Raw genomic sequence first — 25,239 nt, 5'->3', positions numbered from 1 at the left:
CAAAAAGTACATGTTACACCTTCATTATCTTAAATTCATTCCCACACAAATGAGATCAGTGAGGCAGACTGCAGAGTACAAACAGCAGTAGCAACACTTCTCTAAAACACTACATTATTATGCTTTATTTAGGATGTTATTATGTCCTGTTGGCCAATAGGTGGCAGCAGAGGCATAATTTTCACATGAAGGTATTTCTCAGGCTGCTCCATCACTGTGTTTGACTAGCAATATCTTGTTTTATCTATGATGTGAGATCTAAGTTTATGGACTGGTTCTGTAATTTCAGCGCTTACATTGCTCTCTCTTTATTTTTATTTCTTATAGCTTTTTTACTGTCTTTGTGTCAATATCTTGTCTTTTTTCTTGAGTATCAAGGTAGTATGTGCATCTTCATAAACATTGAAAACATTAAATTCATCTCCCCACCATATTAACTGCACCTGTTCTCTAAAGCCAAGCAGTGTCTGACTCTGAGGGTTGTGAAGCTCCCAAAGGATGCACTGTGACAGAAGCTGACCCTTTCAGTTCTACCACAGATCAAATCTGCATTAGTCTAAAGGGGTATTACTTTCTCAGACAATTCCTCACGATACACCAGAGAGCACATTTATTGACTGGTAAAGTGCAGCAGGGTCACAGCTCAAGCAGAGAGCCGTCTTATCCTGCTCCAACTCATCGTCTGTGGATCTGAACCAGCGGTTGTGTGGAGAGCTTGAGAGAGGAGTTTCAATCTGCACACCTGGGTATTAAATTCGCATTGGTGTTGGATTTCTTGTTTTAGAAAGAACAAAGATGATCTGATGATTCTGCTGGTGAGGTGTGTGTGTGTGTGGGGGGGGGTTGTTTTGGTCTCCGGGCGCTGGTTGGACGGCAGCCCGCCGCTCCTGGTCTGCCGGGGAGGAAGGCGACCAGGATGGGTTAAAGACGGAGGACAAATTTCACCAAATTGCATGGCGTATGATTTGCATGTATGTAGTTGTGTGACTACTAAAGGGGATTGTCCCTCCGATTCTTCTTCTTAAAGGTCAAAATCCTTGCACGTTAATGACTTCTCACCAATGACCCAAACTAATATGCTGGGTTCTGTTGTTCAGCAGAGGTAGTGGGTCTGATGGTCGGTCAAAGTATATCACAGGTAATCAGTATCATCAGTGAAGATGGTTTGTGGCTGCGGATCTCTGAGATGCAGCTGACCTCACAGCATTAACAGCAGCTGTGGCAACAACTGACACGCAAAGAAGGGGCCTGTGGCACACTGGCTGCTGACTCACCATCGAAAGTACCCACACCACATAGTTAAAAACACAAACATACCAAACATACCGGAGTGTGTTGCAGTCACTTCACATCGTGCTTAATTAACTCTATTGAAAATGGATACAGCACATTTTCTCTTTACCGTCTTTGAATAGGCCACCACATGTGGAATATTTGAGAAAGTGCTCTTTCCCAGTGTAGAAGTCATATTTTTTTTATTTATTCAGATGTATTTATTATATTTCGATACCCACTGAAATTCCACGCCGCCATGGAATGTGGGTGCAGACGACCACGCTCACACTCGTGTCAGTCAACGCACATTGTGTTGACACTGTCGTCTGCTGAGCACTGTGGCCATCCAATACGACCTGCGGCGGACAAGCGCGGGCTCAGACCCTCAGATGGTGTGCACGTGATTACATGTTTCTAATCTTGTGAGGACCTCAGGTCATCCTAAGGGTCAGTTTAACCATTTTGCTGGTTCTCACAATGGCTCTTTTAAGGTTAGAGCTTGAATTTGGAGTCGACATTAGGATTTAGTTGGTGTTTCTGTAGGTGTACTGTTAAGGTCAGCAATTAGAGACGGTGAAAAGTCTTCACAAGTACAGTAACACAGTCTTAAATGTGTGTGGGCTTCAGCCCCTCAGTAGAGTGGATAGACAGTGGTCGTAAAGGAGCTGAAAAGTGTTTCACACTTGTGCAATAAAAGGCTCAAGTTACCGTCCTGTCAGGGCTGGGAGGCGCAGCCAGCCGGGTCGTGCCGGTGGCCCAGCCAGCCAGCCAGGTTTCTGAGGCCAGACAAAAACACCATTCTTTGGGCACCGGAGCTGACGGCTTGGCCCCGGATCAAAACATTCCCTGGTGGAGGGGAAGTTCATTCACGTTTTGGCTGGAGGCTGTTTTGTCTAAGATACGCAGAACACGTTTGTAGTCTTTGGGTAGTGTTCGGAGCAGGTGACGTGCGTGGACGCACAACTCCATGTCCTCCTGAAGCGAAAGCGGAAGGGGATCTGTGGGTTTGGAATTGGATTAGTGTTGTTAGACTAGAGTGAGCCTTGAAGTATGTGTCAGTCAGAGTTTTTGAAAGTGGTCGGCTTCTGCCAAGCACATATCACTGCGTTATGATAATGGATTGGATGGTCGAGCCCGTTAATATTCCATCCTGTCCTTATAGATCAGTTAAAAACAGGGTCACAACATTTCATTTTATTTTGAAAATATTACAAAATGATCAAAAACAAACACACACTACGCTGAATATGCAGTCTTCCATACTGCAATAAATAACATATTAATAAAGGTTTTCACCAGAAGCATTACACAGTCTGAACAAAGCACACTGGAGACAGAGGTCATAGCCAAAGCTGCTCGGTGAGTGAACTAGAGTTAAGACAGAGGAGTCCACCTGCTGATCCAGAAACACGTCAAGATGCTTCTGTCGGGTTACAGACTGACGTCTGGGCTGCTGTTTCCCTTCACACCAAGGTGAGATGCTCCTTTGGCACGTTGAGGATGTATAAAAACAGTAAAATTTGCTTTACAGTCTTGTAATTCTTTCAAATGAATTCAGCCGCGTGGTTCCTTTCCTTGAGAGAGATAGGAAAGAGAAAGAGGAGGGGGAGGGACAGACAGGCGAGCAGACGAAGGGTGTCCCCTGAGGAACATTTCTAAAGACAATTTATATATTTTGGAGAGATAAAACATCTGCCTGTTTGTTCTTCTCATAAATTTTCCAGTCAGTTTTACTGGCTTGTCTCAGCCACCGTCTCCCTGTTCGTGCTGTGTGTGTTCTTTCGTAGCGTGCTGCCTGTCCTCAACTTTGGACAAGTGCTTCAGGCAGCTGCGTTCTTATTGGGTCTTTGAGGGCACCCGAGACCCGATTCGCCCTTTGTTCTTGCCCTTCAATTTTAGAACCTCGTCAGGGTGCTTTTTTTCCTTTACATGCTGGCTACAGTAGCTGGTGGTTTCCCAACAGTCACTGCTGACCTTAAATATTCTACCAGCCAAAAATGATTTTTTTGGAGTAGAAAAGGAACGTCCTCATGATGGTTGGTTTCCTGCTAAAGCAGATTAATTTACCAGCCACATACAGGTTTATCAGCATTTGGCTGACAGTTATTTGGTGATATTCCCTTTTACCTCTCATAGCCCACCACTATCTCTGCCTGTTCTTCAGGATGAAGTCCTCCTACGTTGGACCTGACAGTTTTTGGGTTCACTTCCAGCCGTTCATCTCTTTGAGCTTGCTGATACTGGTCCCTTTGATAGGTGTGGAAGGTGGGGGGTTGTAAAGAGGCAGGGTGGGAGTACTACAGCCTCGTGTCCACAGTTTCTCCGTGGGGACTGTCCACACGGTCCGAGATGACGACTTCTTTGGCTTGCCTGTCTTCTCTTTAGAAGTTCCAGGGGACATGGACTGGAGAGGGAACAATGAGGAGGCAGTATTAGGGCGACATAAAGGACATTTGAGCTTGACTGACAGCGGATGATGCTGCTACTACACAGTCAGTTTATAAACTAAATAATACAACCTTTCACTTTCTATCTAGTCCATGCAATCTAATCTATCATCCTGCCCTCATATGCCCTGTCCAGGTGCTCTGAGCCTCAGCTCTCCTTCTTATTTACATAAAATAAATGTAACATACGCAGCAGCAGAGAGTGAAGCAGCTGAGCTTTGCAGCATTTTGTCCCGTCCCTGCATAGCGGTTCTTCTTTGGCAGCAGCAGTATGAAGGACACAGCCAGAGAAAGATGGTAGAAGCTGTGGACATAGGCATAGTCCCACTCCTACAGGGGAAAGAATACAGCATATTCTACTTAAGGTGATTTAATTTGTCAGAGTTCATTTATTCCAACATGTGATGATATGTGACTCGATAGCTGGCTGCCTTTTAAGTTGTATATTAATAAACAAGACAAACAATATTTTTGTTAAAAGATAAAGCTGCACATGAGCAACTTCAGACTCTTAAATAGGACTCAAAACATTATGTGATTGGTTAATGGATTACTTATGAAATATCTATAAACAAGGTGGAAATTGATTATCTAGTTTAACAATATAAGTGAGAATGTACGGCGAAAAACAATCTCACTATCTATACCAAGAGTTTGGTATTTTCTGATATGTAGGTGTTCGTATTAGTGCTACTATGATGATCGTCACCTCAAAGTAGAAGCGCAGCATCAGAGCGAGAGCACCAAAGCAGCAGCCCGGACCGACTTGCTGTGTGTACACTTTCTTCTCTGGATACACCGCCCTCAACTGCTTCATCTTCTGCAGCTGAAATTACAATGATATCAAAAGATTAGACACACATGAAATTCAAGAGGGAGATTGGTTGATTTGATGGCAAGAGGAAAGAGAAGGGGCCAAGGAAGGAGAAGAAGAAGTGGAGGCGAGGGTAGAGAAAAAGAAGAGTGCAAGAAAAGGATCGGAGAGCTTTTGAGGAGAGAAGAAGAAAAATGAGGAAAGAGTGGAAAGAGAATAAAATGACAAGAAAAGTAAAACTGGCCAAAGGTGGAGGTCACGAAGGAGAAGATGTGAAACATGGTAAATAAGAAGAATTAATGAAAAGAATGAAGGAGATGGAGTAGAATAAAGACACTGTGTTTAACACCAACTCAAAGCTGACTGTGGACAGGAGCCTGCCATTCTAAGGCCACTCACCCATTTGACAGTGATGATGAACACAGCTGATCCGATAGGTCCAGAGTATATCCCATAGCCCCAGCGATCCTGGTAAACCCTCACAGCGGTCGTCAACACTCCAAACATGGTTATACTGGAGCGCTGGGGCTCATCAAAGTCGCCCAGAGCTGGGACAAGGACACACATGCTGCATGTGAGACAGGAGTCATACTTTTTCCACTGGGCCACTGAAAAATTAATGTAACAGTGTTGCATTTATTTTTCATACCAAACAGGCAAGCTAATTCTTGTTTAATGATAACCAAACTTACACTTGTCCTTACTTATCTAGGGACCTCGAAGCTCTTAGAAATCCCATAAATCCAGTATGAAGCTTAAGAGTCTGAAGGGTTTAAGTTCGGCATTCAGTTTGCATTCTGGTGTCTTCCACGAGGATATTTTGCATGTTATGTAATATTTAACAGCTGAAGCATGAAAAAAAAAAAATACACGAGAATATTCTCATCCCCCAAATATCCTGGAGGCTTACCTGCCAGGCAATAATGGACTTGCAAATCAATCCAAATCAATGCGCCACATCAGAACAGCTCTCGAATACATTGGCCCGGGCACAACAGATGGTTTGCATTGTGTCCATTTCAATGAAAATATTCTCTATTCACTGATTTTTGAAGCTCAGCTTGGATTTGATATTTAGCCAATCATTTTTACACGCAGTGCACCATCCGACAAAGAGGGAGAACCAATCAGTGAGGTCAGCTGTTGAAGCAGTTGGACCTTTACAGCACATGATTTAAAGCCCCTTTCTGCTAAACCTCAGGGGCTTAGATGGGTAGATGGGAGAGGAGTGTGTGTGTGTGTGTGTGTGTGTGTGTGTGTGTGTGTGTGTGTGTGTGTGTGTGTGTGTGTGTGTGTGTGTGATCATATGAGAAAGTAACAGCAAGCATGTCTGAACACGTGATTTGACTTCAAAGACACTACATATGTTATCAACAACTGTTGCAGAGCTGTTTTTTTTTTTACCTTGTGCTTTGCAAGTGTAGCTGTTGAATACTTATATTGGTATTTGATGATCATATGAAATAATTGAGTTTTTTTAGCTTGAGTGTGTACAAAATATCCTATTTGTCAGAAAGATCAACAAAAGAAACTGATGCAATGATAGATTTTTGAATGAAGACAAATGGGAAGACATAAGGTGGTCATTGCGTGAGCAGGCTTGGACCTTAACGTCTTTCTCAAGGTCGTGATTTTGGCCATTCATTATGTAATAACACAAAGAGACAGTAAAGCTGCTGCAACCAGTAACTAGTCAAACACATTCTGTACCGTATGTAGAGTGTGACAGACTGTATGAGGACTTACCTATAAGTGTGACCCACATGGACAGAGCTGTCCCATAAACACTGAAGTACTCCAGAATGTCATATCTCATGAAACACAGGATGGACAGGCCTGGTCCATCACATGCGTGGTAGATCTAAAGAAAGACAAAGAAGTTCTTATACTGGATTCAGATTCAGAAAAACGCTGCTGAACCCCAAACTTACTTCTACTCGTATAAACTCTTTACAACTTCCAGGATACTAATGCTGATTAAATCAAATGCCGGTGAGTTGAACAGCAAATAGCACACAGAAAAAAAACGAACTTAAGCCTTGAGCGTATTCTCACCGCAGTGAAGAACATGGTGAAGAAGTACACCATGGCCTCCATGTGGAAGCCCCTCTTGGCTGCCACGCTGGCTGTAGGCAGGAACACCAGGCTGCTGACTGTAGGAAGCAGCATCTTGGCAATAAATGCACCCATGGTGGAGAGAAAGCAAACGAAACTCAAATACAAACTGTGTATTTGATAGGAATGAGTGACGAAGATAAAGTGTGAGCTGTGTACACAGTGGGATGTCAACTAGGAAAGAATATGTCCTCTGGTCCCTTAGTCCTTATTGTGTGTGATGGTTGAGTCTAGTAGTGTGTGGCTGAACTAGAGAATGCATATGCAGCACATACACTCCCACGCACCCTGAACACACCCAGCTGTCCAGTTTGGTCCTTTAAAGTTTAAATGTCCCCCGGGCTGGCAGGTCCACAGAGGCCTGTATGTGCAGTGTCATGATTGGGCAGCTGTTTGCATACCAGTGCAACATGGGAGGGGCAAGGGCTAGCACACCATGTTGTAGCATATCTGTAGACTATTCTGAGACGGGGATGAACATGGTCAGCTAAATTACTCTCAGTGATTGTTTTAGCTGTTTGTGGCAGTAAACAAAATGGGGTTGTGACTGAACATGAAGTTGGAATAAGACCTACTATGGCAGCCATCAATCCTTGAGCAATTATGCTTGTACTGTTCATACTAAATGATTCAGTACATAGTTAATGATATGGATATGGATGCCATGTTTCAAGACAGTTCCCATTCAGTTCAGTGAATGACGCTCACCCTGCATATGTGCCAAAGAAGCTTTCTCACTTTGTGGCCTTCTTCCTGTTACCCATACAACAGTTGCCATGCTATAATCTAAGATGAAAAGTATTTTAAAAAATGTTATTGAAAGTACTGAAGGATTTTGGTGAACAGTCCATTTAGCGTGTGGGACACTGAATCCCACAAATGATCTGGACTTGCTATCTGAAATATCATCTCCTTATGGAGGTCAGCATGTAGTTTCAGTTATTGTCTAGACAGCTTTGCATGGCGACAAGAAGTAGAGCTTGAATTTCAGTCAGCAATGCTTTCAGGCCAGTCTCTGATGCTTTATATCAGCTGGATGAGAGAGGAAAAAATGTGCAGTTGGTGAGTCCAACTTTCTACAGACAACATGTTTGCTCACTGCTATTTGGAGACAGTTTGTAGTTTTTACTTCTCACTTCCTTTGGAGAGTGGATTTTCATCCTCTTATAATTTGAACTCAAATAATGATAATAATAATAATAATAAAAAAACAACTAAAACAATATAGTGCTCAATTTGATTAAAAGAAACACTGAGATTTTTCTTTTTTTTTTTCAAATTAGATTTTAACCAAGTCTTGAGTACCACTCCAAGTCAACAGATGGAATCTTGTAGAGGACATTAAAACAGCTGTCATGGGCTTCTGTTTGTTGTGGCCATGTGACGTGGCGTTGAGCCCAGCCTGCTGAGTTAGTCCCATTAAAGTAAAGACATTCACCCAGCACTGGTCAGGGTGGTAAATACTTCTGGTGTGGAAAATGCCCCAGTCTGCTGCTCTGGCAGTGAGAGAGCAGTAAAAAAACACGCAAGTTTTCATTTTCATTTTTCTCATTTTTCATCTCAGTATGATTCTGACGACACAGCTGACTCTACTGCTGCTCTCTTGGCATTTGAAAAACAGACTGACCTAATAATGGCCATTTCCATTCATCCCTAATGTCATAAATGTAGTTCTGGCCCCAAATACAGCGTCATTCAAAAGTCTTGGCACTCACACTCAAAAGGGATATCAGCTTAGTCCACATCATCAAAAAGCGCAGCAGACAACCCCTCAGCTCATCAAAAAAATAATAGCTACACATTACATGTCCCGGCTGCACGGTGGCGCAGCAGGTAGTGCGCGTGCCTCACAGCAAGAAGGTCACAGGTTCGATTCCCGGGTCAGGCCTTTCTGTGTGAAGTTTGCATGTTCTTCCCGTGCATGCGTGGGTTCTCTCCGGGCACTCCGCTTCCTCCATGCTCATTAGGTTGATTGGTGACTCTAAATTGCCCCTGGGTGTGAGTGTGAATGGTTGTGTGTATATGCCCTGCGATCGGCTGGCGACCAGTTCAGGGTGTACCCCACCTCTCGCCCGTTGACAGCCGAGATAGGCTCCGGCCCCCCCGCGACCCCGAAAGGGATAAGCGGCATAGAAAATGGATGGATGGATTACATGTCCCAAAGAAACTTGGACATTGTTTCTTGAGTGACACATTATTGTAAATTTTTAATTGTTTGTCACAAACAAGATTGCATTCACATACAGTATTGAGGTGGAGGCCAAAATGTCAAAACTTGGAAACATAAAACCAAAACAGTCTTCATGTCTGCATACAGTTGAAGACTGGAGACCCAAAGAGGGTCTGTAGGAAACTTACTCAAACTGGACATCCATGTGTAAATGCACAATTAATGAACAAAAAACCTTGATTGGAGAGGGACTGAGGAAAGTCCAGAAAGAGCTGAGAACAATTAGACCCATGAAGAACAGTGTATAACCACAAGAACTAAGTGGAAAATTAGGTTTTTTGTAATATGAGAGAACTGACCCTTTTAAATCGTAGTGGAGTCAAAGCACTATGTGAGTTGCTCTTGAAGTTCTTGAAAGTCCAACATTTTATATAATCAGTGGTCACCTGCCATATAAGGCTAATTTCTGTTACCTCCTCTTAGTGAAGCCATATTTGACTCTGCACTGTTGTTCCCAGCGAGGTTTCCAGTATGAACGTCTTAAGCGATCCCATGATGGGGTTGAGGCAGCAGTTGCCCTCCTCTCAGCTGTTACACCTGCTCATGGTGTTGAGGCAGCGACACAAAGGGTGCAGTATTGCTGAGGGGTTTCACCCCACGCCTCAGATTCTCAGAGTGTTTCAGTAACCTGAGCTGCCGGGGACGGGGCTGGAAACAAACTCTCAGGCGTGATGGTTTTGGAAACGCTGATGTGGCCTAACCACGCCCTCTGCCGGGAACTTCTCTGCAGATTTAAAGCTCCTCTTGTGTTTCAAATGGGTCTGCAATCTTTGTGTTCCCATCTAGAACCCAACAGGCCGATAAGTGTTTGTGTAAGAACACGTAGTTTATAAAGTAGTTTGTATTTTGTAATATGCACACATTAAAACCCTTAGCTCAGCATAATGACATAAGTGCCATTCGTGCAGCTGAACTGGCATCACTGTGGTTGCAGGCTGCACTCTCTGTCAGAGGAATGTGCACGTGTCCCACTGTGGGTGAAAAGTAATTTGCTACAATGAGAGTAGAGCAAGTCTTCATTAGTACAACTGTCATTGATGGCATGAGTCAGATGACCTTAGATGACCCCACCCCAAGCCCATACCCACCCTCCAAGACTTGGTCAACGAGGTCAAGTCTGGGGTGGACTTTGGAATGTACCATGTGAAAGTTGGAGAAAGGCTAAAGGCCCGAACATGCTCCACAACACACACAGACAGTCGCTGCACATGCAGTTCTGTTTATATTTCGTTAAGAGTGCGTGTCTTTGGGGACTGCTTGTACTGTTTGCATGTACAATCACGCTGTCAATCACGCTGTCATAAATTTTGACCTGACCCTTAGGCATGGAGAGGTGGTGAAATTGACATTATGTTGTCCCTTGTGGCTACACTGATGTGGAAGGTATGACTGATGCTGGGTTCTTGAGGCTGATGCTAGTAAAGCTATTTAGGTTTTTAAAAAATCTGACAATGATATGTCATCTTCACAAAAATCTTGATACTGATCACTTGTTTCTTTAAAATAATGCACACTAAATGGGATATTTTACAGTGCAGAAATGTACTTCTCAGTGTTGACAGTGTTGTTTGTAAATGTATGCAAATCTAGTTTGGCATTTCTGTGCTGCAAATCCTTGTTACTTATCCATATCTTACTGAAAATTGAATTTACTTATTTTTAATTAATAACTAACTGAATACAAACTAGGGACAACTGTTGACCACAATGGCAATTTCTTAAAACTTGTGAAATGATTTTGGAAAAAACATATGAACACATCTTTGAATTTATTTCACTGGAAGGAAAACAAAATTATCTGATGAAAAACATCATTTTAAGTCAAACATTCATTCTGGCAGAAGGTCTGTGATGGAGGACATCAGTTTTCCCCCTGATGACCATCCTGACATCAACGCTCACTCGGGTAAAAGGTTAATCTGCAGCATCTCGCTCAGTAGACATCACTGAGAGAACATAGATATTTCTAGAAAAGCTCATCTGGTGTCACCTTTTCGTCTCTCTAAATGTCTTGTTGATATGGATTGTTGTCGCAGTGAAATGTGAGGACCCTCAGTTCTTCTTGTCCAGGACAGTTGCCTGTGGTGACTTTCACCTCAGGACCTCTCAGTCTAAACACGACAGGGTTAGTGTGGGAATGTAGAACAGACTTCCTGGACGCATCTGAAAAAACACCGGGCTTCCTTTTGATTCAGTAATAAATAGCTGTGACCTCTGACCCTCAGGCCTTCTTTCACAAATAATTGGAGGGCAGTGCTTATGTTTCAGCCAGCTAGTCACTCAGGACGAATGGGAACGAGTGTGAGTGGAGAACTTCCCCTTTATTCTGGTGTTATTTTACCTTGTCAGTGAAGGGTCATCTTGATTGTGGCATTTTTAATGTTGCTTTTAATTCATCAGATATTTTATTCTAATTCTTTGTTTTGATATAGATTCCAATAAAACCCTCTATTTGCACTGTTAATTTTATAACGCAGCTTAATAAGCAGGAAATTATATTTTTCCTTCAGCTTCCCTTACAGAGACTTTTGGCTGCTCTCCTCCTCCATCAAACTTTAATTAAATGCTAAGCCTTGTTTTTCTCTGGATGCTGTCATTTGGAGGATTGTTTCAAAAAGTCTGTGACCGAAAAACAGCCATCTACAACAGGGAATTGCACGAGTGAGATAATGCATAAGATATAGTTTAATTCAACAATTCCATCTGCAAAAGTATTCATGGCACAAAATCAAGACAGAATCACGATGCTCACTAATGAGGTGTCATATAACGAAGTAACAGTACCTTCAGCGTTACATTCAGCATGGCTCCAGGTCATTATGTCTCTTCGTTTTCCCAGGAAAATTTCTGAGCCGTACAGGAGCTGATGCATTTCATCTTCACAGCAAACCAAAACTAGAATTAAGCCTCGTTAATTAAACCCTTTGACCTTTTAGATATAAAATGTCATCACTTCATCATGTTATCCTATGAGGCTCTGTCATAATTACCGTATAAATTATATATGAATTTTGACCAAAAACATGTTTTGTGAAGCACAGTGACCTTTTACCTTTGACCCCCAAAATCTGATCAGTTCATCCTTGAGGTCAAGAGATCATGTTCATGATGGGACATAGGGACGAACAGACAACCCAAAAACATAATGCCTTCAGCCATGGCTGTCAGTCGCACGGACGCATAAAAACTGCTGCTTCTCTGGACTAGATTTAAGAGAGTGAACAGTGAGTGGTTTTTAGTACAGAATGTCAGTGATCACTGATATCAATAGCAAAACACCAAAGCAGTGATCAGTTATTACCAGATGTGTTGCAAAAGTGAAGAACTCAAGAACTCTGTCATGTGAAGAAAGTCGTTCCAGCAGTTAAACGACTCTTATAAAATCCATATTCACTTAACCAGCAGAAATACTGATGTGGTTTAACCAGTGCTGTTTAAAATATGAATGACAATTTTCTCTTTTTTCGAGCTTGTCTTCCAGTCCAGTGTTTTCAGGAAGAAGTGTGTGTTGTTTCACACATTTGGACGCTTTTTTATTTCATTTTTTCTGCTTTCTGCGGCTGTATTTATAACGCTTTAATTGCTCTTTTGTCTGCATGCCCCAACTCTAATGACTCCAGACTTTGTTTGGCATGCTGCAAATGGGCACACACAAACACACACCCATGGGACTGTTCTAAGCCCTCATGCAACACGTTTTCTCCGCAGCTTTCATTTTTTTTGTCGGGTGGAGGGTGGTGGGCTTTAATTAGTGGTGGTGGTGGGCAGGGCTTGTTCCTCTGGTCTGGCAGCCACCCTGATTTTTGTCTATCTGCTTAGAAATCTGGCGATGGAGCAGAGGGACTGCTAATGTAGCCAACAGACACACCAGTGGCAGAAAAAGAAGAGAAATGGATGGAGAAGGGATGGAGAAAGTCAAAGAGATTAAACATTTATGACGGGAGTAGCGGCTCAAGGCGTGTTTGCCAACCCCAGTAATCAATACATGTGTCATTTCCAATGAAACTCCACGTCCTGGATTATCAAAGTCCACCAGTATCTGCATCACCAAGGACAGAAACCTGAAGGATAATAACTTAAACACGTTACATAAAGTCGTATACATGAACAGAATAAAATGAGGGATCAAGAAAGACAAAAGGGAGTAATCAAAAGAACAAGTGCAAAGCTGCGAAGAGACAGCTGAAGAAACACAGAGGAGCGAAGAAAGGAGTGTGACTGAAAGAGTAGAGAAAGAAACATTCAGCGAGGAGGAGAGGGAGGGGTGAGAAATAACAGCAGAAAAAGGGAGAGAAAAACATGGGAGAGAAGAGGAGAATCGTAATAAAGCCAGAGGGAGGGAGACAGACAGATGAGGAAAAAGAGGGGAAGACGACATAGTGGGCAGACATGGTGGTCCTCAGACGTCTGCTCGTCCTCCTCTCATCATTCACTCTTCTTTCCTTGCCTCTCATTCCTCTGTCTGAATTGCTGTCCTCCCATCTGTTTTTGGCTTCCTCAGTGTGTTTCGGAGAAGTAGGAATCCCAGATCGCCATCACTTAAAGGAGTATTTCACCTGAGGAAGGAAGTAGTTCATGTTGCAAAACTGCATCATATCATGTAACACACTGTGAAATGTGTACTTACACAAATTTTCTCCCTGTCCACTTACTTCAAAACAACTGGAGATAAATTGGTCAAAGTTCTTTCAAAATTGAAGGGATCCTCATCAAAATTGCTTCCTGATATTCAGCGTTTATGTTAAAAAATGACTAGAGGACAATACATCTTATCTATACTGTATATATTATTAATACATCCTCTTTAGACTCCATCGCCTGCCTGCGGATCACCTGGTGGTAACTGGTCCGTCTGATGACACAAATGCTACATTTAAGTTTGCACTCGTGCCATACATCATTAGAAAGCAAAGGTTCTTATGATTTGATTGATGCAAACCATTTCAAGATACAATTACAACAGCAAACAAACAAACATTCAGAAAATAGAGGCAACTCACCTTCAGTATGAAGTCTCACAAGTAATCCACCAGTGGAGAATTTAAAAAAAAAGAACAAAAAAAAACAGAGAAATCTGGTTACACTTGCAATAGCCCTGATGATCCAATCCAGTAAAATATTCATTCCAAAACTGTAATAATCCACAGTAAGATGTTTTATTATCTCAAATTAGCTGGCAACATGCTAATTTTCCCTGTTTCTCCATTATAGCTCCAGTCAGCGTGCACACATTGGTGACATGTTGGTCTAAAGATGGCCACAGCATCTGTTTTTTTTTTTCATCATATTTGAGCTTGGGCAAACCCTCATGGTGTAATCTCATTGTGTTTTCAAGCCAGTAAGTCCCAGATAAGTTAAACTGCAGACATCTATTTGCATTTGTTCAAGCTAAACAAACTTACATTTCAAAAGAGACCAAACATCCAACTCGAGGAAAAATATGAAACAGACAACATGAAATGTGTGCATGGCAAGATAAAGAAGCTTTTTAACTCAAAGCTCACTCAAGTCACAAAATATTGAATCACGTATGACAAATGATCAGTGGCATTGCTAGGGTCTCTTAGGGCTCCAAGCAAGAAATCTCTGGGGCCCCCACCACATGCATGCACGCTGCAAAAGTTTGGTTTTTGCACACATAAATGCACAATTTCCGGGACATTTGAGATGAATACTGAAAAAATAGATTAGTGGTTCTCAAAGTGAGGCCCAGGGACCAACCAGGGTCCCCGATCATTTTTGTTGTAAATAAGTGACCGGGGCCCCCTAGTGGTCAGGGGCTCCAAGCAACTGCCTGGCTTGACTGGGGACAATCAACAATGGGGACAATGATTAGGGACAGCACTGAAGTTCAGAAAGACAAAGTTGGGGACTACCTGGTGAACATAACAGAACATGTGGCTGTGAGATAGAGCTGGATATTTTTTTCCTCAGATGGTGGAGACCAAACCAGAGTTAACATGTTTATTGGATAAAATGAATATGATTTCAACGGATGAGAATGTTTCTTTGTTTCTATAAGATGTGTAACTCTACTGCTGACCACCGATTGATTACACATCAGCTATAGCAACTTGATAAGATGACAGTATGTCAGGGCTGCAGTTTTAAGAGCAGCAAAATCACCAGGATGTCATTTTAAAAGATCTTTATTGACTTGCCCCACCTGCTGCTGCTCACTCATGTCTGTCAAGCTGCCATCTCCTTTGGGATATCTGCATCCACAGGTTCTGCATACTGAGCTCATGTATCCAATTGGTGGTGGTGATGGTGCAATATCAGAGGGAAGCTGGCAACTTTTCTCATGGTAAGTTTTTATACGTCTGTAGATCTAAATTGTTTTAGATGTGATTTCTGTTGCCATCATATTAGAAGGAGTAGAAGGACAAAATACACTTTTCAGAACTCCACTTCATCCTAGTTCGTTCCACAAATATTAAAGAATAACAGCATCATCAGTTGGGAACTGGGAAGTCACATATCTTACACCATGAAAACGTAAATAGTTGTTATTCTGTCACATTAACTACAACTATAATAAAAACATCATGGTTTTGTGCACAATTACACTAGTACTCAATATTTTATTGACTTCCAAAAACGCCATATCAGGGCAATCTGAGAAACATGAATGAGAGAGTTTCTTCCGGAAACTTGTGTTTCAGCTCATTATGGAGGGAGAGGACCCAAGGGAGTAGAGCACTGTGGGAAGTAGGTTATAGTTCCCCTCTGTCTCCAATCTGCCTGTCTGCCTCTTTCTACGTTTGATTGACTGTCAGAGTGATACTCTTCACTCCAACAACAGATTCCTGGACAACGATGGAGGCAGATAGTAGGAAGGTGTGATAGAGATATGAATGTAAAATAAATGTGAAGTTTATGTTTGCAGATTTTTTCTATATCTAGTAGACTTGAGATGCTACGGTGATTTAGAGAAAAGCAGTCAGAGAGAATGAAAGCAGAGCAGCCAGCCTGGGTTGCTCCTGTTTTGTTTTTTTTGTTTTTTTGTTTAACTCCTCTGATCCTCCCACCTTCTCCCTCTGCTGCCACTCTGCTGCTCCTGCTGACTGGGGAGGAGGAGGAAGAGGGATGCAGGGAGAGCACACCTTACCTCCCTCCCTTCCTCTCTTTCTTCCTCCCTCTGTCTGTCTCTCCCTCTTCACTCCACAGCGACAGCAGCACTCATCAACACACTGCAACACACCACCGCTGTCGCTGGCACGCTAGCACACACACACACACACACACACACACACACACACACACACACACGCACACACGCACACACACGCACACACACAAACACACACACACACACACACACACACACACACACACACACACACACACACTGAGAGGCATCCTCAACACAGACCGAGACGCCCTTGGACTGCTGCAGGCGAGGTGAGTGGGTAAATATTTGAAACCTCCTCTGTGTGTGTGCGTGTGTGAGACTGTGTGTATATTGTGTTACAGTTTGTGTGCTTCATTGTGTATTTTGTGAATCAGTGTGTGTGCATGTTCTCCTGTGTGTTTATGCATGTGTGTCTGTGTTGGCTGTTTGCATGTCTGCATGTGCTGGTGTGGTTTGCATTTGCTGTGTATGTGAGTGTGTAAGTGTGTGTGTGCGTGTGTGTGTTTTTTATGAGGTACACCAGAGCCAATGAGACTTGTGTTTTGCACCAGACCAAAACAAATCCACAAAATAATGCTGACTCTCTTTTAGAGGTGTGTTTTTCTGCAGCCATGCATATGTGTGTGTGTGTGTGTGTGTGTGTGTGTGTGTGTGTGTGTGTGTGTGTGTGTGTGTGTGTGTGTGTAGGTGTGTGTGTGTGTGTGTGTGTGTGTGTCTAGAGAGGCCAGTCTGTCTGGGAACTTGTCAGCTGTTGGGAGATCCGTGTGTGTATGTAAGAGAGTATGTGTGTGTGTATGTAAACTGGTGAGGTAGAGGCTAACATTTGTGCCAGTGCTACTTGTCAAACTGTGGATTCAGGTTTTTGTGGCTCTAAACTGTTGCAGAAAACTAGAGGGTAAAATCTCCCCACAGTTTGCCTGTCGAGTTTCACCTTCATAACTTTCTGAACAACTCTTCATCACTTCAGATGAAGAGGTTGCGGTAGAGGTTCAGGTGTCAAATCTCAGGGCCCATTTTCCGCCAACTGAGGATGCCACTTAGATACCTAAAAAGCAGCGATTCTGTGATTTGCACCTCAAAAAATGTCTGGATGTCAAAGTTCGACTACACTTGGGTCAAAAACTTGCAAAAGACTTGCTTTGTATCATCTTATGCCATCTCAGATAGGTCTTTTCACAGAATTTTGGTCATCTTAAGTCACATGTTCCAGTTCTGATACTGGTGTGAGAGGAACATTTAATGATGGCTCTGTGTGTCATATGACAGACTAATCATGAAACTCCGTCTCAACTGAAGGAATAAATGTAAACTGAAAATCTGACAAATAGATTAACGTACTGACTGTTGAAATGTTTGATGGGAGGCAAATCAAATGTTGTTCTAACACATTGAAGGCATACACCACCCAAAATCTTTTTTAGTTTGCAATTATTCATCCTTTGTAGACTGAAAGGTAGCTGCAAAGTTTAGACCTGCAGAAAGTGATGACCTTTAGAACAACCAAATCCATGGGATTTATTAACATGAAGACATACAGACAACCAACATACAGACACAAACTCAAGACGACCAAAAGACACAAAGCCAAAACACAACAGCAACACAAACCCAGGCTGAGAGGCAGCAAGCCCAGGAAGCTCTCTCCTCTGATGCTGACTCAAGGGCTTTTAAACACCTCATTCACAGGCCTGGTGCACCTCATTGAGCATTCAGGTGTAGCACACCTGGGCAGAGCTAGAGAGGACAGGAGAGGAGATAGTACAGAAAGCACATGGAGTACAGACACACAGCCATGACAGATTGAAAATGAGAATGAAAACATCCATAGAAACATAGAAAACCACTCCTACAGCTTCAATTTGCTTCTCTGCTGTCCATTTGTGTGTGTGTGTGTCCCCATTTTAAATGTCACTAAATACATTGGTTGCATCTGTGTTTTTGTCTGAAGTGCAGCATACATAAACGGTATTTTCTCTTTGAATTTTCTGTTACTGAAGTTTACCTTTCTGCAGGTGGCGCTCTTTGCCTCTTCATCTCTTAACTGATACCACTGCTCTCAATAATACCAGTAGAACAAAACCTTCCTATACTGAATATACATTACATGAAGACAGCAGCCATTGTGCAATTTGGAAATAGGTAAAAGTCTGAATTTTCTTGAGGGTGGCAGCATGGTGTGCTTTACCAGCATGCTGTTAAACAGCACAGACTTGCTCCAAGAAGTCTAGTGGTCAGACAAAACCACTAATGGGCTCACTTGCCTTTGCAAAACCTGCTTGGGAGTAACTTCATTTTGGCTTCATTGCGAGTGAATGTGATGCAGATGAACTGAGGTTGGTTGTTTCCCTGAAGGTTTAGTCAATAAATAGGTTAGAGTTCAAGTGTGAACAATCTACCCTGACTTCTGTTTACCGAAGGGTCAACCTCAGCCCGCTCACTTCTCCTCAACTTCTCAGATTGCCCTACTTGTTTCAGTCTTTCCTTCTTTCTCTTTCTCCTTCTCGCTCTATCTCTATCCATTATCACCTCTCCCCATCTCTTTGTCTGTCTACCCATCTGTCTCTCTATCTTTGATTACAAGAGGCAGAGGAGAGCCCCAATCCGTTTTCCACTTTGCATGGGTACTTGAGAAGGGACCGCCACTGAGGAAAAAGAGGAGCTTGGCTCTTTCTGCAAAAGGCAGAAGGGATGAGTCTGCCCGCTGACAAGCAGACATGCACAACCACACCGCACTCCTCCTCCAAGTTTGACCGATATGGGCTTTGGAAGGCAGACAGCGACACTAATCACCAATATGTCATACCACTTTTTCATGTCGCAAATATTTCAAAAAGTTAAAACTATGCAGTGGTTTTCATACAAATCTAATCAACAAAATTGTCTCAACCATTGAACCATCAATCTCCCAACTGAAACTATGTATATTACTATTGTGACTTTCCATTTACACCATGTGACACGAGTGTCCTGGGTTTAAAGCTGGCCTGGAACATTTCCTGTCATCCTGTCTTTCCTTCCCAGCAGTTATCTGTTTAGTTATAGAACATGCTGTTAAAGTTGTGCAGGTGATGTTCATCAACTTGAACTTGCTTTAGCATATATTGATTAATTGTGGCCTCCCTATGAATCCAAGGCATGCCTCTCAAAATCTGAAACACTGAGGCGAGGCTCAGCATGTAGAACGGATTGTCCACTAATCCTGTTGGATTCATGTCAAAGTGTCCTTGGGAAAGACACTGAAGGCCAAATTTCTCCAGATGGTCCAAACAGTCTGGATGATCAGACCAGCACCTTGCAATGTAGCCTGCTGCCATGTGTGTGTGAGTGAGTGTGAATGGGTGAATGAAAGGTGAATTGTAAGGCATTGCTCCTTGTTGATGATTGGTTTGTGGTGTAGTCTTTGGACCAATAATCTTTTGTCCAGCTCCAGACCATATGGAGGTCCTCTATAGGAAATATGTAACCAAACATGCTGACTTAAATTGTGGTAACAGTATCTCATTGCTCCCTCTTTGGGAATGCTATGCAGTTATGATATGTGAACAGCAATATTCACAATAAAGACACTCTGTAGTAACTCAGGTTTGTCTTTTTAAAACAACACCTGCCACTCAGAGGCGGCTGTGGCTCGGGAGGTGGAGCGGTCGTCCACTTATCAGAAGGTTGATGTTCGATGCCTGGCCTCGGCAGTCTACATGTCGAAGTATCCTCGGGCAAGATATTGGAGCCCAAATTGCTCCCGATGCTGTGCCATCGGTGTGTGAGTGTGTGGGAATGGACAATGCTGATAATGAGCAGCTAGCTTAGCCGCCGTACGAATGTGTGTGTGAATGGGTGAATGCCGATTTGTTTTGTAAAAGCGCTTTGAGCGGTCATCAGGCTATTAAAGCACTATATGAATACAGTCCATTTACCATTTTACTCAGAACTGAATAAAGACATTTGTTGGTTCATTGTATATGGACCGATGGGCTTGCTTCACTCTCTGTAGCACTGTATTCTCCTTTATGGTTATGTACAGTGTAGACTAACAGAAGAGATTTAGTGTGGACTGGCTCGTCAGGGATTTGAGATGCACCTAATTCACACGGCTACACCAATGTCCACTTAATCTGTTGATTATTTTATAAATGAACAGTTTAATCCACATAGTGTAAATAAAAAAGAACAGCTATGACAAGCTGCTAGAGGCCAAGGTGAGGTCTTCATAGTGCTTATTTTGTCTTATCAACCGTCCAAACCTGGAATTTATTCAAGTTACAGTAATATTAAACAGAAAAGCAGCAAAGTCAGCTGATATCTGGCATGTTTGCTGAATAAATGACTGAAATGATGAATCGGTAATCAAAGTTGACTCATCCTTTGAGTGCTACCTTATTCTAAACCCGTGAGACATTTTAATTTAATTTGTATGACATTCAGATTACAGGTGGCCACCCACGCCTGGCTGATATCCAGTATTAGATAATCAACCTCCAGTATTGGTCTGATATATCGGTCTGACTGTTCTGCTCCAGTCCAGCCTCTCAGGGGACAGACTTCTGCTGTCTGTCTGTCTGTCTGCAGAGGCTGCCAGCGCTACAAAAACAAGACAGCGAGGCGAGGGGCCCCAGGGGGCCGTCAGGGCGGGGCGGCACAGGGGTGAGAGAGAGGGAGACAGTGAGGATGAGGGGACTGTGTTTACTTTTGTCCGCTGTGCCTGCCCTGCCTGGCTGGCTGGGAAATGACAGCGAAGGGGAGGAGGAAGGAGGAAGACCCTGTCTGGACGAGCAAGAGGCAACAGGCCAATTCTTGTGTGTGTATGTTTGTGCGTGTGAGCCAGAGAGACCAATCGAGAGCATAAAATGGAAAGATGCAGAAGTTTTGGGTGTGTGTTGCTATGGGTGCATGAGCTTTGGTACATATGAGCTCTTCTGTCTCTGTGAGGACTAAGCTATGCTTAATTAGGATACTGTAGCCAAGTCAGGTTGTGTCAACCAACTGAAGACACTCTGGCAAAGTAAGAACTTTGTTGTAAACTGAGGACGTTTTGACAAAGGGAGCGCATCGTGGCAAATTAAGGGCATTTTAGTAAAGTGAGAACAATGCACCAAAATAAGGATGTTTCAGTGAAGTGAGGACATTGAGGCAAAATAAGGATGGTTGACCGAAGTGAGGATGCTGTGGTGAAGTGAGGATGCTGTGCCAAAATGAGAACTTTTTGACAGTGTGAAAACATTGTATCATAGTTAGGACATTGCTGCAGCGTGAAGACTTATTGGTCAAATGAGAACATTGTGTAAAAATGATGATGCTTTCGGCCAGTGGCAAAATGATGTGGGCTGATCAAATAAAGGACTTTGTAGCAAAATCAAAGACAGTTTGGCCAGTTCACATCGTCGAGAAGCCCTTTGAAGGCAACTGCTTACTTTTAGGCTGAGGTTTAGACTCAGGTTTAGGTAGCTGTAATCACTAAGGTTAGGTTTAGGCCATAGCATTGTATTGTGTCAGTGCTGGTCTTCTCAAGTATAGATAAAAATGTGTATATGTGTGTAAGCCGCAGAGACAGAAGTCTCTATGTGAGCAACACTGAAAGTGTGAGCGTAAGTCTGTGTGTGTTTTTGAGGGTGTACCTTCATGCTAAGGTATTTGCATATCTGTCTGTGCACATAGCTCTAGCTTGAACATGAGTGTGCACAGTGGGCAGCATGTATGTGTAAGTGTGTGTGTACTCAGTCACGCCACTGGCTGAGTGTATACACATGTGCAGCTGTGTCTGACTGAGTGTCAGTCTCCTGTGTGTGTGTGTGTGTGTGTGTGTGTGTGTGTGTGTGTGTGTGTGTGTGTTTTTCTATCCTGGTGGGATCCATGACCTGACAAATGACTCACGCCGTGGGGACCAATTTTTCCCGTGGGGACCAAGTCCTGGTCCCCACGGGCACAAGCATTGCAATCAATAGGAAACAGCCTGCTGATATGCCTGGTGTGGTTTTCTTGAAAAAAAAAAATGGACCCCACGGGGTTGGCTTTCACTACTTCGTGTGTGCCCCAGTGGTCATAGGTGGTATTGCAGTGTGTGAATTTGTACTGGTGGGGCCATTTTCCTGACAAAGTGTGTAAGTGTGTATATCATAAAACGTCATATTTTTTGAGAAGTATTACAGTCTGTGCACTTTAATGTGATTGAACTTTTATATTATTAAATTAGTTTTCCTAAAATCAATGAGGGAACCAATTTAATCATTAAACTTCCTTTCAAAATGGTTGTATTCTTTGGTAAAACCTGATTATGACATTTTTGTTGGCCTGAAGTTGACAAAATTCTATAAATGAATAACTATAAGTATAAACATGAATAATAAATAATTTGTAAATAAAGGTCTTATTGATTCGATTTGTTTTTAGTTTTTGATTTTGTCATAATTGATACACTATTAATTTTACTGGTTTATATATATATATATATATACACACACACATATACATATATATATATATATATATATATATATATATATATATATATATATATATATATATATATATATATATATATATATATATATATATATATATACAGTCTACAAACTGAGACTCCAGGTGGCACGGTGGAAACACTGTCGCCTCACAGCTAGAAGGTTCCGGTTTGATTCCCGCTGTGGGCGCTGGTGGCGTGTCCTCCACTATGCCTTCAGTGCCTGCTGCTAAAGTAAAAAGGTCCTTTCTGTGTGGAGTTCGCTTGTTCTCCCCGTGCTCACCTGGGGTATGCTCCATAAAAATACTCCCACTAAAAACATGCAAGAAGATCACCATCTGACCAGTGGTCATGACAGAGGAACTAATCCCCGGGCGCCAGTCAGCTGGCAGCCCACCACTCCTCTGCCGCAGAGGAAGGACTGACCAAGGATGGGTTGAAGGCGGAGTGTGGTGACATTTATGCTGAGGCTACAGAAGTTAGCCAGAGTGCTGATATTATACTGTAGGCTACAAACTGAGATTACAGGTACAGTAGGTACAGGTACAGTAGCTGACATACACAAACTGAGGCTACAGACATCAGCCAGTGTTCTGACATTTTGGTTGAGGCTACAGAGGTTAGCCAGTGTGCTAACATTTACAAACTGAGACTACAGTTATCAGCGCTGACATTTATACATACTGAGGCTACAACAGATAGCCAGTGTGCTGATATTATACTGTTGGCTACAAACTGAGATTACAGTTAGCAGTGTGCTGACATTCAAACAAATTGAGGCTACAACAGTAAGGCAGTGTGCTGACATAATGAGAATCCAGTTAGCAGAGTGGTGGCATTCAAATTGAGGCTACAACAGTTAGCCAGTGTGCTGATATTATACTGTAGGCTACAAACTGAGACTACAGTTAGCAGTGTGCTGACATAACCAAACTGAGGCTACAGAAGTTAGCCGGTGTATTGATGGTATACTGTAGTCTACAAACTGAGACTCCAGGTGGCACGGTGGAAACACTGTCGCCTCAGCTAGAAGGTTCCGGTTTGATTCCCGCTGTGGGCGCTGGTGGCGTGTCCTCCACTATGCCTTCAGTGCCTGCTGCTCAAGTAAAAAGGGCCTTTCTGTGTGGAGTTTGCTTGTTCTCCCCGTGCTCACCTGGGGTATGCTCCATAAAAATACTCCCACTAAAAACATGCAAGAAGATCACCATCTGACCAGTGGTCATGACAGAGGAACTAATCCCCGGGCGCCAGTCAGCTGGCAGCCCACCACTCCTCTGCCGCAGAGGAAGGACTGACCAAGGATGGGTTGAAGGCGGAGTGTGGTGACATTTATGCTGAGGCTACAGAAGTCAGCCAGAGTGCTGATATTATACTGTAGGCTACAAACTGAGATTACAGGTACAGTAGGTACAGGTACAGTAGCTGACATACACAAACTGAGGCTACAGACATTAGCCAGTGTTCTGACATTTTGGTTGAGGCTACAGAGGTTAGCCAGTGTGCTAACATTTACAAACTGAGACTACAGTTAGCAGTGCTGACATTTATACAAACTGAGGTTACAACAGTTAACCAGTGTGCTGATATCATACTGTAGGCTACAAATTGAGACTACAGAAGTGTGCTGACAAAAGCAAACTGAGGCTACAACAGTTAGCCAGTGTGCTGATATTATACTGTAGGCTACAAACTGAGACTACAGTTAGCAGTGTGCTGACATTCAAACAAATTGAGGCTACAACAGTAAGGCAGTGTGCTGACATAATGAGAATCCAGTTAGCAGAGTGGTGGCATTCAAATTGAGGCTACAACAGTTAGCCAGTGTGCTGATATTATACTGTAGGCTACAAACTGAGACTACAGTTAGCAGTGTGCTGACATAATGATAATCCAGTTAGCAGAGTGGTGGCTTTCAAACTGAGGCTACAACCATTAGCCAGTGTGCTGATATTATATTGTAGGCTACAAATTGAGACTACAGAAGTGTGCTGACAGAAGCAAACTGAGGCTACAGAAGTTAGCCAGTGTGCTGATATTTATACTGAGGCTACAGAGGTTAGCCAGTGTGCTGATATTATGTTGTAGGCTACAAAATGAGAATACAGTTAGCAGTGCTCACATTTAAACAAACTGAGACTACAGTGAAATGTGGCTAAACACCAGCATCCCAGACAACGTGATAGAACTGCACGACTGCTGCGTCTTCAGAGTGGACAGAATGGCAGAGTATTCTGACAAGACCAGGGGCGAAGAACTCTGTATTCACGAGAACAAAACTTTGGGTACAGCAGTGTTTCTCAATTCCGGTCCTCAGGCCCCCCTGCCCTGCATGTTTTAGATGTTTCCTGCTCCAACACACCTGATTCAAATGAGTGGCTCGTTATCAGGCCACTGCAGAGCTTGATGACGAGCTGATCATACGAGCTGAGTGGCTCGTTATCAGGTCGCTGCAGAGCTTGATGACGAGCTGATCATTTGAATCAGGTGTGGTGGAGCAGGAAAAATCTAAAACATGCAGGGCAGTGGGGCCCGAGGACCGGAATTGAGAAACACTAGTGTACAGACTCTGTTATCACTGGAAGCCACTGTTTTGCTAATCTGGAATATCTGATGATCAAATGTAGGCCATTTTATCTCCCTAGAGAGTTCACTGTGATAACTGCAGCTTATATACCCCCAGATGCTAATGCTAAACTAGCAATGAAAGAACTGTATGCTACTATCCACATGCAACAAACTGCACACCCTGATGGAGCCTTTATTGTTGCT

General features: G+C 42.9%; 2 protein-coding genes across 2 annotated transcripts in view; one reads left to right on the top strand and one right to left on the bottom strand.

Annotated features, from left to right (window-relative positions):
- Window positions 1–3,478: 3,478 nt before the first annotated feature.
- mymk (myomaker, myoblast fusion factor) lies at window positions 3,479–6,726 on the bottom strand. The gene is made up of 6 exons (XM_070965382.1): window positions 6,592–6,726; window positions 6,283–6,397; window positions 4,936–5,084; window positions 4,432–4,548; window positions 3,912–4,052; window positions 3,479–3,679 (listed from the first exon to the last, which is right to left on the bottom strand). Exons 1-6 carry the CDS (start codon window positions 6,724–6,726, stop codon window positions 3,479–3,481), a joined length of 858 nt encoding a protein of 285 aa, XP_070821483.1.
- A 9,439-nt stretch (window positions 6,727–16,165) lies between these two features.
- Window positions 16,166–25,239, top strand: part of adamtsl2 (ADAMTS-like 2) — a 48,767-nt gene continuing 39,693 nt past the window's right edge. The window contains exon 1 of the mRNA XM_070964714.1: window positions 16,166–16,285. The gene's annotated coding sequence lies outside the window, so the exon portion shown is untranslated. The remainder of the gene's footprint in view (window positions 16,286–25,239) is intronic.

This window comes from Chaetodon trifascialis, chromosome 6 (assembly GCF_039877785.1).
Source record: "Chaetodon trifascialis isolate fChaTrf1 chromosome 6, fChaTrf1.hap1, whole genome shotgun sequence".
In the NCBI taxonomy this organism is placed as follows: domain Eukaryota; kingdom Metazoa; phylum Chordata; class Actinopteri; order Chaetodontiformes; family Chaetodontidae; genus Chaetodon; species Chaetodon trifascialis.
This window is presented reverse-complemented; position numbering and strand designations above follow the sequence as displayed.